Here is a 13,987-nt window from a genome sequence, read left to right on the forward strand (position 1 = left end):
ATCACAGACTGCGTTTAATTTCTGTAAATTTTGCTTGTTTCTTCTGTACTTCCATCAAAAAAATCCGGGTAGAAGGAGAATTTTTTCTTTTGTACTCAATATTACCTCGTTGACCTGCTTTAGAAAGGATTAAATCCCTATCTCTGTAATTTAACGATTTAATAATAACTGTCCTGGGATTACTTGAGGGAGAGAGTAATCGACTAGGAATTCGATGGGCCCGTTCAATTGTAAAAAGTCTTGGAAAAACCTTCTGTGCCAAGTGTATTCAATATGCATTTTTCAAGGAAAATGATCATTGATTGGCCCTCTTCATGCTCAGGAAAGCCCAAAATACGTACATTATTACGTCTTTGCCTGATTTAAAAGTTCAGTACAGGAGGTATGGGATACACAGGAGGACAAGAAAAAGCCCAGGATCCAAGGCGACAGACCCAGCAAGTTCAAAGCACACTGTCAGTGTATCACCAAGGTATGCAGGAAAGTAACGCTATGTCCCCTTCCGCTCTGCTCTGCTCGTCTCACTCTGCTCTGGATGCTCTCTTAGTACACTCCGCTCCTCTCTGCGATGCACCGATACACTGATGTGCTCCGAGTGCTCCCAGGATAGTACAGCTGCTGTCTGAACAATTAGCTAGGATCAGGTGGAGCAAAAAATGTCACGAAGGGGTAAAGATAAGTGTGGAGCTACGCTGGCTTCAACCTCTGATGGCGGGAGTAGCGGCACAGCGTGGACCTGCTGGAAACGCTCACTCACTTTGCCTTCCCTCTCAGGCCATGTCCCCCATCTGTCTTAACAGATTCTTAATTCACAAATTTAAATTTAAAAATTCTATATGTTTTTTAAACAATGGAATGGGACAGTAATGGGGACTGGCTGTGCGCCCACCTTTGTCGATTCATTTTTGGGTTGGAGGAAGGGTACTAAAGAATATACAACCCATATACTATTATGGGTCAGATTCATAGATGATGTATTCATCTTATGGAATGAATCCATGGAAAAGTTTAATAAATTTTGGCCTAAATCAATGCAAATGATAAAGGTATATTTTTTACAAGTGAAATCCATCAAGAATCTATCAATTTCTTGGATTTGACTATATAGAAAGATGAAAGAAGAAGAAGAATTACAGTAATTTACAGGAAACTGACATCAGTGAATAGTCTGCATCATTGGTTTAGTCACCATTCAAATTATGAATTGTTGAATTATGAATTTAATTGAAATTATGAATGAAATCATGAAATTTATGAATGAAACCTAAGGAGAGGGATACTCGCAGGGCAAACTTTGCAATCAAGATTAAATTATTTAACAATGAATTCAAGAAAAAAGCCAAAATTTGGCAGACATATTTTTGGAGAGAGGGTATCTGAAGAAATGTTTAGAGATCGCATATGAGAAAGTACAAAATAAAACCAGAGAATCTCTTATGAGAATGGAAAGGGAAAGAGAATGAGAAAGATAAAATAAGTGATTGGTACATATTCATAACAATTTGGCAAGATTTTGAAAATACTGACACATTTTCCTAGAAGACGAAGACCAAAAAGAATTGTATGAACATCATATTATACACTGAAGCGTGAGGAACATCATAGATGCACTCATTCATAGCCATCTGGATACACATGATAAAATGGCAAGGAGTGAATTCTAGTTATCCCAAAGGCTGAACAGGTCTTTTCAAGGTGGGAACAGCAAGGCATGTCAAAACATTCCTACTAAAGGACATTGATTATCCAAAAATAGTGAAAGGATAAAAATTAGATCTTTTTACATTTGTAGCTCCACAAGAGCTACTGTATATATGCAGCAAAAAGCCCCTGTTCTAAATTATATATAAGAATAAATTATTATACCATTTTTAAGATAAGTTTTAGAGCATTCGAATAATATCCGGCTCAAAAGAGGGAAAACCTAGAACACATGTATGGTCAGTGCATATAGGTAATTCAGATTGTATACATTTTTAGTTACTCAGCATAAAAAACTGGATCCCTGTAAAGGAGACTTAGATAAGGCCCTGCTTTAGGCTAAAGTGTGATGGATCTTTAGAATAAATTCCAAAGCAACCAACAGTTTGAATGAAGTATTTCCATGTTTGTACATCATCTACAGTAACATAGATAGGATAGACTCAGTATATGACATAAAGAATTCATCTACAATGTAATTTTTCAATAAGATTTAATAAATATTCAATAAGATTGCATAAAATAAATTGATTGTACTAAAAAGTATAGGAATTCCTCTGGCAAAATATGAGTAAAAAATAGGACAATTCATTTTATGAAATTATTAGGTTAAAATGGTGATTCTTATTCTAATTAGATGTATCTAGTAATATTAAATCCCAAATAACAGAAAAAGATATAGGGGTTGATTTACTAAAACTAGTAAGTACAAAATCTGGTGCAGCTGTGCATGGTAGGCAATCAGCTTCTAACTTCAGCTAGTTCAGTTATTCTTGGACAACAAAATTGGAAGCTGATTGGTTTCTATGCAGAGCTGCAACAGTTTTTGCACACTCCAGTTTTAGTAAATCAACCCCATAGTCTCCAATTATGTGAAACAAGGGCACACCCTACTAGAAATAGCTAAAAAAAATAGTTTGACCATAGATGAGCAGTTGTGCACTAAAATAATAATTAAATTGAGTGGAAATGCACGCACGTGTCACTGACTGCAGTGACATCATCATGTGATTTGCATGATGACAATTGCGATGTACAGTACATGAGTGCATGACATAATGGCATTACTGAGTGTACATCTGAACGTGTTGAGGGAAGCTTAAAAATATAAGAGATTTTCACAGGTCAGGAAATGTTTGCTGCAATCTGCTTTTTTGCCAAACACTATTACCCCTGACAAAGCCTCAAATGTGGTGAAACATGTTGGCAGCTTTAATTCATCTATAATTTAGGTGAAGCACTTTATAATTTTGCATGTGATGAGTACCATGTACAGTAATATGGGATAAGAAGATTAGAGGAATCTTTAGAAAGTGCAGGAGAGATCAGGAAGTAAGAAGAAAGAGGGTAGGGATATCAGCAAGTAGGAGATACAAAGAGATACATCTGAGTGTTCTTTAACCACTTCCCACCCGGCCTATAGCAAAATGATGGCCGGACAGTGGTTCAGTTATCCTGTCATATGATGTCTTTCAGGATAACTGCTGGCGCGCGCCTGTGGGGGTGCCCAGCAAAGCGATCGGTGGTGTGGAGTGTCAGTCTGACACACCACAACACAGATCTCGGTAAATAGCCTCTGCCAGATGCTCTTTGCCACGTGATCAGCCGTGTCCAATCACAGCTGATCACAGTGTAAACAGGAAGAGCCGTGTATCGCCTTTTCCTCACTCGCGTCTGACAGACGCGGGTAGAGGAGAGCCGATCGGCGGCTCTCCTGATGGGGGGGTCTGTGCTGATTGTTTATCAGCGCAGACACCCCGTGGATGCCCACACTGAACCACCAGGGATGCTGCCAGGACCACCAGGGATGGCTAGCACACATGGATGACCAGGTATGTCCCCCATGGCCACCAGGGATGCCACACAGTGCCCTAAAAGATGCCAATCAGTGCCCAGAAATGGTGCCAGTCAGTGCCCACAACAAATGCCTGCAGATGTCTCATCAGTGATGCCCAGCAGTGCCACCCATCAGTGTCCATCAGTGCCACCTATCAGTGCCCATCCATGCCCATCAGTGCCCACCTATCAGTGACCATCAGTGCCCATTTGTCACCCATAAGTACCCATCAGTGTAGCCTATGAGTGCCCATCAGTGCTGCATACCAGTGCCGCCTATTAGTGCCGCCTATCAGTGCCCATCATCAGTGCCACCTCATTGGTGCCACCTCATCAGTGCCGCCTTATCAGTGGCTGTCAGTGCAGCCTCATCAGTGACCATCAGTGAAGGAGAAGATGTACTGATTTACAAAATTTTATAACAGAAACAAAGAAAAACTTTTTTTTTCAAAATTTTTGATATTGTTTTATTTGTTGCGCAAAAAATAAAAACCCCAGCAGTGATCGGATCAAAGACCACCAAAAGAAAGCTCTATTTTTTGGCAACAAAACAATAAAAAATTAGTTTGTGTACAGTGTAGCATGACCGCGCAATTGTCATTTAAAGTGCGACAGCGCTGAAATCTAAAAATTGGCCTGGGCTGGAAGGGACGAAAGTGCCTGGTACTGAAAAAAAAAAAAAAAAAACGGGGACAAAAGCAAGACCAGGTAATATGATTTATTTTGAAAGAAAGAGTGAATTGGGAGATAATGACTAGTCAAATTAAGACGGGGAATAGTATTACCACTAGTTGATATTTACATTCATATAATGTGCACTGGTCTCCTTATTGGTAACACTGAATGATTTTGGGTTACAGATTGTTATGTTTTAGTATACAGTAAGATGCAAGGGAAAGTGCATTCATTTTTGTATATTTCTCTTTAAGTATTTCTCCCACAAGAAAAAAATCATAAAAATAATAAAAAGATCCTGTATATATTAGTCATCCACACTGGTGACTGTGGTGGACAATATTAATACTTAAACATTCAGAACACCTCACTCTTAATTCAGTAAATGGAAACAATATAAACCACTTAACCTCTCTTATATGTGTTTAGTGTCTCACCTAGGAGGCCTCTATGCTTCAGTTCCCATGTCTTCACATCTACCACAGTCATTCTAAGGGGGTCTGAAATATTTCCTTTCAATTTTCTTTAAGTAATTCTAAAGGCAGAGTGCAACAGAGGAAAAGGAACTCCCAAAATTCCATTGTGGTTGGAAACAGAGCCATGAAATGCATCAAAGATCATCCTAAACACTACAACATGACATGCTCTATACAGTACAAAATACTCTGCTCCTGAGCATTTGCTTACCATTTGACTTAAGATACTCATATACAGTGGCAAGAAAAAGTATGTGAATCCCTTATAATTAACGGTTTTCTGCAGGAATTTTCCATAAAATGTGATCTGATCCTCATCTAAGTCACAACAGTAAACACAATCTGCCGGTTCCTACTGCTCATGTGCAAGTAGCGCTGCGCTTTCTGAACAGTCCCGTCATCTTCTGGGAACACACAGGTCCAAGAAGGCAGAGGGGGAAAGGAGGAGGGGCCGAAATTAGGTACCTCCTCAGTGAGGTAGAACGAAAGTCCTGCTGGAGAACAACAAAAAAGGTAAAAAAAAAAAGACTACCCCCCCAAAAAAACAATATCCAAAAATGGGGGGGGGGGGGTGGAGTGCTTTATTGTTCAAGACCTAGTTTCAATTTAGCCAGAAAGTCAACTTTAAGCTGATAACCCTATGCATGCGAACGGAGTGTGCCAAGTGTGCCTTCTAGGAAGAGTAGGCACAGTACTAAATTGTCTCCATTTATACACATTTTGTCTGTCAACTGAGGGATGCCTAAGCATTTTGAGATTGCTTTGTATCCCTTTCCAGCCTTATGCAGATCAACTGCTCTTGATCATATATCTTCAGAGAGTTCTTTTTTTTTTTTGTAAGGCATTGTTCATCAGCTGATGCTTCATGTACAGCAATCTTAAAGGATGAGTTCACCTTTGTTCGCCTTTTTTTTCTTTTCTTCTAAATTACAGCTCCCCTATGTACCAATATAGCATTAATGTACTTCTTTTGCAAAAATAAAACAGCTTTCCCTTTATCCTATACGTATGCTTACCTCACTCTCTTCATAGCTGTTTATAAACACTGCTCGATTTCTTCTGCCTTACTTCCTGGACAGACTTTAGGTCATGACACAGGAAGGAGGTGTCATTCCAAAGCTTCCAAAGCTTTCATCAAAGTACCATATTTATCGGCATATAACACACACTTTTTTCCCCTGAAAATCAGGGGAAAATCGTGGGTGCGTGTTATAGGCCGATCCCCGCCGATTTCTGTGTCATCGGAGCGATCGCGGCAATTGCCGCGGTCGCCGCCGACATACACAGCCGTGGGTAGATTTAAATATGGCGCCGAGACTGCAGGGAGCCGAGATACACATACCCGAGTGTTCTCGGCTTTTTTTGGCGCCGCCGTCACGCCCAGTCCCGCCCCTGGACCTGTGTTATGTCCATCATAGGGCGGGACTGGGCGTGACTGTGAGCGGCGCCGAAAAAAGCCGAGAACACTCGGGTATGTTTATCTCGGCTCCGACAAAAGCCGAGATACACATACCCGAGTGTTCTCGGCTTTTTTCTGCACCGCTCACAGTCACGCCCAGTCCCGCCCTATGATGGACATAACACAGGTCCAGGGGCGGGACTGGGCGTGACGGCGGCGCCGAAAAAAGCCGAGAACACTCGGGTATGTGTATCTCGGCTCCCTGCAGTCTCGGCGCCATATTTAAATCTACACCGAGTGCACAAAGCTGCACTGACATGGCTGCACCTGTACATGGGGCAAACCTGCACTAACAAAGCTGCACTGGGGCAAGGCTGCACCTACACTGGGGCAAAGCTGCACTGACAAGGCTGCACCTGTACTGGGGCAAAGCTGCACTGACAAGGCTGCACCTGTACTGGAGCAAAGCTGCACTGATAAGGCTGCACTGACAAGGCTGCACTGACAAAGCTGCACTGACAAAGCTGCACTGACAAGACTGCACTGGGGCAAGGCTGCACTGACACTGAAAAGGCTGCAGATGGACAGATAAGGCTGCATTGATGGGCATTTTAATGTAAGTTTTTTTTTCCTTAAACTTCCCTCCTAAAAGTTTTTTTTCCTTAAAATTCCCTCCTAAACTTGGGGTGCGTGTTATACGCCGGCGCGTGTTATACGCGGATAAATACGGTAATTAGTCTATGGGTTCACTTACCTTTTCCTCTAGAACTGTGAATATTTAACGGTTGTGTTCAAGAAAGGCACAAGAAATTAAAATTGTTTGTGCGTTATTAGCCTAAGCATATTTTGTTTGTCTATTGTTGTGACTTAGATGAGGATTAGAGCACATTTTATGGCAAATTACTGCAGAAACCCACGCCCAACCCTACTAGGTCTGCATTTTATAAAATTTGTATTCAATTTATACTCTAGTATAGAGCATTGAACAATACCCCATGCAGTTACTCCAATACTCCATGCATTTTCAAACATATTACACCCAAAGTATGTATAAATGATGCATAATTGATGACAGAAGTACATCTACAGGACTAGAAGTATACACAACTTCAGTGTTCAATGCAAGGGGGTCTGAGATAATACACCCTTCCAAGGATCAACGTTCTTGACAGAATAGCATATCCTATTCTGGATTTATAACAGCATTACATTTTAAATGTGGAATCCCTGTGTTTACATATAACATCCCTGCTAAAAACCCAATAATAACTCTCCTATACTTATCCTGGTTAGTAGTCTGGTAGCAATATACTTGATATGATGATACACACGGTTTACAATATATGATGTTTAGATATTTTGGTGGGGTGTGTGCAGTTGGTTGTTGTTTTAACCAAGTGTGTATGTTTAGGTGTCTTTATGTGCATAATATTATGTGTTTTTAAACACAGAATAAAGATTTGTTTTTTTTATTCAATTGGGATCTGTTATATTTTGCATATTTTTTCAGTATTTTTCAATCTAACATTATTCTCTCTACAGTAAGACTTTGAGATATACACACCAACTAATTGAGGGAGGGGTAGAGCCAAAAATCCATATTTTGTTCTGGGTTTTCTTTCCAAAGAACTGCAGAAAATCGGTTAATTCCAGGGGGTTCACATACTTTTTCATGCTACTGTGCATGACAATCAGATTGTATAATTTGTGTTAAATTCCCTTTAGCTTTAAAAAAAGCTACTGTATATAATGTGAGGGAATACCTAAACAATCCATTTAGTTTGTATCCAGTCAGGAAGGCCATTGCTCTACATAATCCATAGGTAGTTCTAAAGGAAATTTTACTACAAGACTGTATGGTCCGATTTAACCAAACTTTTCATCAGAAATCACTAAGCCCAGGTTATTTTAATCACATATTCCTCACACATTATGATTTTGTAATCATTTTGATAACTATGTGCTTGTGTGATTTATTGTAACCTTTGATTTAGGGTGTCTCTATAGTGCCATTTGGATGAAAACAAGACAGGAAAACATTATGAGACAGGAAGAACACAGGAAGTATGCCTCAATGTTTATTTCCCAACTAGATATGTCACATTTGACAAATGTCACCTGACTTGTCAAGCAGACTCCACATATAAACAAAACTTGACTTTTGAGGTGAATCAACTCTTTAAAATGGAGTATACTTAGTGAGTGCATGTTTTAGGTTGTTGCAACACTTGCCTGAAACTAGTATTTGACTTTCAGCAAACGGTTAGATTTTAGGAAGAGAAACAGTAAAAAAAATGCAGTCCAGAAACAATGTTTTTTTTAATCACTAGAACACATTGGTAATCATGTTTAAACACAAAGATGTATAAATAATGTAAAAATAATACTAGTATTGTATTTGTACCTTGAGACCCCATTGGCGTTATGGGTATGGTCCTGAAGGTCTCTGCTCCGTGTCTCTGGTAGAAAGAAACAGGAAAGGCCTCCAATGATGGGGCCACTGCCATAAACAGCCATTGGAATAGCTGAATGATACTGGTCCAAAAGATTTATGAGTGGAGCAATTATTCCAGCAACACGGGATGTCATAGAGCAAAGACCCACTCCATTTTGTCTGTAAAAAAAAAGAAACTTTCACCATTGGTTTTAGAATACCATAATCCAAAAATACTTTTACAAAGTAAAGGTGTCTAGAATTTAGAACATTTGTCCCAGCCACCTGTAGGCCATGACATCTCCTAGCATCTCCTGGTCCTAGGAGATGTCATGGCCTACAGGTGGCTGGGACTCTGGGGGGAACTCTGGGGGGACAAATCAATGAGTTTGCATGGATTTGGTCAACCAATCACTTTTTTTTTTCCCTTTGAGAGAAACTAGTGCTCAGGTGCTCCCTTCTCCATAAACATCCATCCCGTGAGATTGTTTGTACAACAATATTTCCTAAGAAAGTTTTGGCATCTGGATTGTCTGTTCACAGCCAGATGGTGCCTGTAGGCACCTTGGAGTTTATGTCTGGGAAAAAAATAAAACGTATTTAGTGTATATCAGCAATGCATGAACATGTCCTGGTGTTTTATCCTTTTAAAAATGCAACAAGTATAGAAAAATCTGGCTGAAATCCAGTGTGCTCCTTAATTTCCTATTGAGTTGAGACAGTGCCTATGCTGCAAAGAAAGAAGAAACGAAAAAAAAAAAAAAACCCTGTAAGACAAAGACATAATGAGCTAGTATACATCACGTATATGGTAAATATCTCCTAAACGGTGCAGGTTTAGGAGATATTTACAGTACCTACAGGTAAGCCTTATTATAGACTTACTTGTAGTACAAGTGGTGTAACTAAGTCTCAAGCAGTGTTGTCAGCCCTACCCAGTTTGCTTCTACTGGACTACAAAACATTTTCCCCTATCCTCATCTCCATAACATAAGGAGGGGTTCTGTTCTGTAGTCCAAAGAGGAGAACTGGCTGTTAACACTGTCTGGGTTTTAGCGTAACAAAGGCAGAGTTTCAGCTCACACAAATTAGGCGCTTACTAGATTTCTAGCATTTTTCTGCACAAGTAGCATTTTTAAAGGGATTAAGCATGGCAGAAATTGCATGCATTGCAGATGTATTGAACGTTTCCTTTTTCATTTACATTTTGTTCATGAAATGTAGGGCCATGACCTGGATCGCCTACTGAACACCCTTGTTCCTTCTGCACCAAAAGCAGAACTCACACAGTAAGGAGCCTAAACAAAAAAGCTTTGTCATAGGACACATCATGGGCCAGGTGCTGAGGATTTTGGTGGGCGTATTTATGGAAATAAATAAAATGAAAATGCAAACAATTTTTGTTAAAACAAATTAAATATTTAAAAAATTAAATAAAATAGGGGGGGTGAAAGAGAGAGAGAGAATGGGATGATGAGAGGGAGGGGGATGAGAGAGAGAGAGAGAAGGGGAGAGAGAGAGGGGGTGAGGAAGGGTGAGAGAGAGCGATGATAGAGAGAGAGAGAGAGAGAGAGAGAGGGTGGAGTGTGTGTGTGAGAAAGAGAGAGAGAGAGAGAGAGAGGTGAGAGAAAGAGGAATGGTGTGAGAGAGAAAGAGGGGGTGAGAAAGAGAGGAAGGGTGAGAGAGCGTTCTGGCCCGTGGTCTATTCTCAAGACCCAGTAAGCCAGTGGATCATCGACTGGAAAGCTCTCAATCTCTGTTTTTGCTCCTAGATAATTGTCCACCATGTGATGCAGAGGCTGCTGATGGGATGTGGAACCTGACAGCCCTGGGCGGCCAGGACTAAAAAAATTGAGAAATGCATCACTTAGGCGGCCGCCTTCACCACCATTCCTCTCTTGACCAACATAAGGCTCAAAACTACGTTTTCCATGACACTGTAACCTACCAGAGTCAGGAAAATTGTTTGATAAACTCCTCTTTAAGGTGTCCTCGAGTCATTTAATCTTCTGCACTCTCTGTGGGGACAGGATGAGTTCTGAGACTTTCCCCTTATAACGGTGGTCAAGGAGGGTTGCCAACCAATAGTGATCCTTTTCCTTTACACCGCGTATTCTTGGGTCCTTTCGCAGGCTTTGAAACATGAGGGAGCCCATGCACTGCAGATTTGCGGAGGCATGAGAAGCAAACTCCTCGGGGTCACTGAGGATTACAGTATCTAGAACTGCCTCATTCCAGCCACGTACTACTCCCAAGGGTTCTGGGGATGGAAAACTATCTCTTACTGTTTGACGTATGTCTTCCTCTGCTTCAATGCCTTCGAAACTGCCAGAATCCTCCTCCTCTCTCTCCACTTGTGTGTTGTGTCATAGGAGCAATGGTGTCTGCATGAAGTGGGCCTTGAGAGGAAAGGAAGTCCTCCTCTTTGTCCCGCTGCTCTGCCTCGAGTGCCCTGTCCATAATGCCACACAGAGTCTGCTCCAGCAGGAACACAACAGGGATTGTGTTACTGATGCATGCATTGTCATGGCTCACCATCCTCGTGGCCACCTCAAATGGTGACAGTACAGTGCATGCATCCTTTATGAGCAACCATTGGCGTGGGAAAAAAAAACCTGAGCCTGTGTGAGCATACTCACACAGATACTCGTTGACAGTTCTCTGCTGCATGTGCTGCAGTGGCTGCATGTGCAGCCGCTGCAGCATTGCCAAAGTCGAGTTCCACCTGGTGGGCATGTCACAAATCAGGCGGTTTACGGGCCGGTGGAATTCCTGCTGAATTTCAGCCAACCGAGTACTGGCTGTGTATGATCACCTGAAATGGCTACAGACTCTTCTGGTCTACTTTAGTTGATCTTCCATCCCTGGGTACCTATTTAGGAAACACTGCACAAGCAAATTGAGGACATGTGCCAGGCATGGCACATGTGTCAACTTTCCCTGTCTAAGGGCGGACAGGAGGTTTGTGCCATTATCACACACCACCATTCCTGGCTCCAGCTGGCGTGGCGTGAACCACTTCTGGGCCTGTTCCTGCAGAGCTGCAAGAATCTCTGCTCCGGTGTGGTTCCAGTCCCCTAGACATACCAGCTGAAGCACTGCAGGGCACCTTTTAGTCTGACTCATTTAATAGCCCTTTGAACGCTTAGGGGGTACTTGAGGTTCATAGGACAGTTCAGCAGAGGAGGGCATGGAGGAGGAGGAGGAGGTAGAGCTGACAAATCGCGCATCATCACCAGCTGTATAGAGACGTGGGGGCACAAAAAGCTGCAGCACTGAGCCCTGTCCTGCATCCTTCCGAGTTGCAAGCAGAGTTACCCAGTGTGCTGTGAACGAAATGTTTTGTCCCTGCCCATGCTTGATGAACCAGGTGTCAACAGTAATGTGGACTTTGCGCCTGATTGCCTTGCCCAACGATGCCACAACATTGCCTTCCACGTGATGGTAGAGAGCTGGAATAGCCTTATGTGAAAAGAAATAGTGACCGGAAACCTGTCATTGTGGTACAGCACGTTCTACAAATTCCCAGAAGGGGCAGAATCCACCAGGAGGAAAGGCAGAAGTTGTAGAGCCAGCAGCTTTGACAAGCTTGCATTTAGACGCTGGGCATGTGGGTGGCAGGGACTGTATTTTTTTTTCTGCTGCAGCAGATGGGGCAGAGAAAGTTGTCAGCTATAGTCTACAGCTGGTGGGGTGCTGCTGGCAGATGTGCTGCAAGGACCTGGGACACCCTGTGCTATACCATCATCCCTGTCAGTGGAGGCTGCTAAGAGATCATGAGTTATAGCAGGGACAGGCTGAGGTGAGTAAGGAGGAGGGACAGATTTGTGCCCCTTTTATGTGGCTTTTAGGTGCTCTTGCCAACGGGCTGACTGGTGGGAGGTTAAATGCCTTGTCAAGCATTTGGTACCCAAATGGTTGGTGTTTTTGCCATGCTTGATGTGCTTGAGACAAGTTTGCAAATAGCAACAGTGCGATCGGCTGCACATGTACTAAAAAAGACCCAGACAGCTGAGCTGTGGGGAGTGGGATGGGGGATAACAGCTCCACAATGTGGTGGAATAGGGTGGCTGCTTTCTACTCTTGCATGATGGCAGTCTTGTTGGGGTTGTGACTCGCCCTCACTTTCCTCCTCTGCTCTATCTGGCACTCAAGTCGAGTCAGTGACCTCATCATCATCATCTCCTCCATCCTCATCACCACTGGAGACAACTTGGCAATACGCTGACGCAGGGGGAACACGAATGCCAATTTGTGTACCAGTGTTCTCCCCTCTCTGTAGGCTCAGGTTCCTGCCTTCCTCAACCTAGAACCAACATCTGAATCGTGTAATGGCTGTGCATTGTCAAGGAGGCGGATGTTACGTTCATTGTCATTGAGTTCATTAATGAAAAGAGTAAGATCTTGGGGTGTGCCCCCCCATACCATATACATGTTATCGATGTACCTCAGCCACAATAAACAGTGGCCGAGGTACATCGACGAGGAGTAAACGAGATCCCTTTCCCAGAGGCCCAGATGTAGGCACGCATAAGAAGGAGCCCAAGGAGCTCCCATCCTCGTGTCTCTTATCTGCCGGTAGTTGACCCCCAAAAATTGAAAACAGTTATGTTCAAGCATGAATTTAAGAATATCCACAATAAATTCATTTTGCGAGGCAAGTAGTGGAAATTTAGATTCCAAAAAGTGGTAGACAGCCCTAAGACCCCATTGATGTGGGATTGAGGTGTATAATGACTCCACATCAATTACCACTTGGAGAGCTTGAGGTGGAAAAATGAAGTTCTCCAGATTGAGAAGGACATCACGTGTGTCTTGTACAAAAGAAAGTAGATCTTGCACTAGTTCTTTTATCAGTGTATCCACATACTTGCCAACTTTCTCTAAAGGGCCTTTTATGGCCGATACAATTGGTCACCCTGGTAGTTTAGACATAGATTTGTGAAGCTTTGGGATCGTATAGAGTGTCGGAATGTTGAACTCCTGTACAGTCAAATAGTCATGTTCGATCTTTGTAATAAGTTGTTCTTCTAAAGCATATCTCAGGTTACAGTTCAAGTGCATTAAGATCTTCTGAAAGGGATTAGAGGAAAGCCTCTGATATGTGGCTTCATCTTGTAAAAGACGTAATGTTTCTCCGTCATACAGGGTCTGTGAGAGAAGGACAGTGTTGCCCCCCTTATCACTACTTTTGATTATGATGTCAGTGGCTTCCTCCAATTCCCTGCAGGCCCTTCTCTCTTCTTTGGTTAAATTATCCAAACCTCTTCTTTGCCAGTCTGCAAGTCGGTGCAGCCTACAGGGTTAATTAACAAGTGTAACTCGTCTGTCTTTTTAGAGCAGTAACAATCCAATATCCACTCTAGGCTATAAAGATCCCTTCCCTCTGGACACGATGTGGGATACTTTCATCTATGGTATCTTATATTGAACTCTGTGACATTGTTCATTAGATATGGCTAAACT

General features: G+C 42.2%; 1 protein-coding gene across 1 annotated transcript in view; it reads right to left on the bottom strand.

Annotated features, from left to right (window-relative positions):
• LOC141144381 (solute carrier family 22 member 13-like) overlaps positions 1-13,987 on the bottom strand; it is a 60,023-nt gene that overhangs the window by 9,692 nt on the left and 36,344 nt on the right. Inside the window, exon 9 of the mRNA XM_073630018.1 lies at positions 8,492-8,701. Within this exon, the coding sequence (XP_073486119.1) occupies positions 8,492-8,701 (210 nt within the window). The remainder of the gene's footprint in view (positions 1-8,491; positions 8,702-13,987) is intronic.

The sequence above is a fragment of the Aquarana catesbeiana genome, linkage group LG05 (assembly GCF_042186555.1).
Source record: "Aquarana catesbeiana isolate 2022-GZ linkage group LG05, ASM4218655v1, whole genome shotgun sequence".
Classification (NCBI taxonomy): Eukaryota; Metazoa; Chordata; class Amphibia; order Anura; family Ranidae; genus Aquarana; species Aquarana catesbeiana.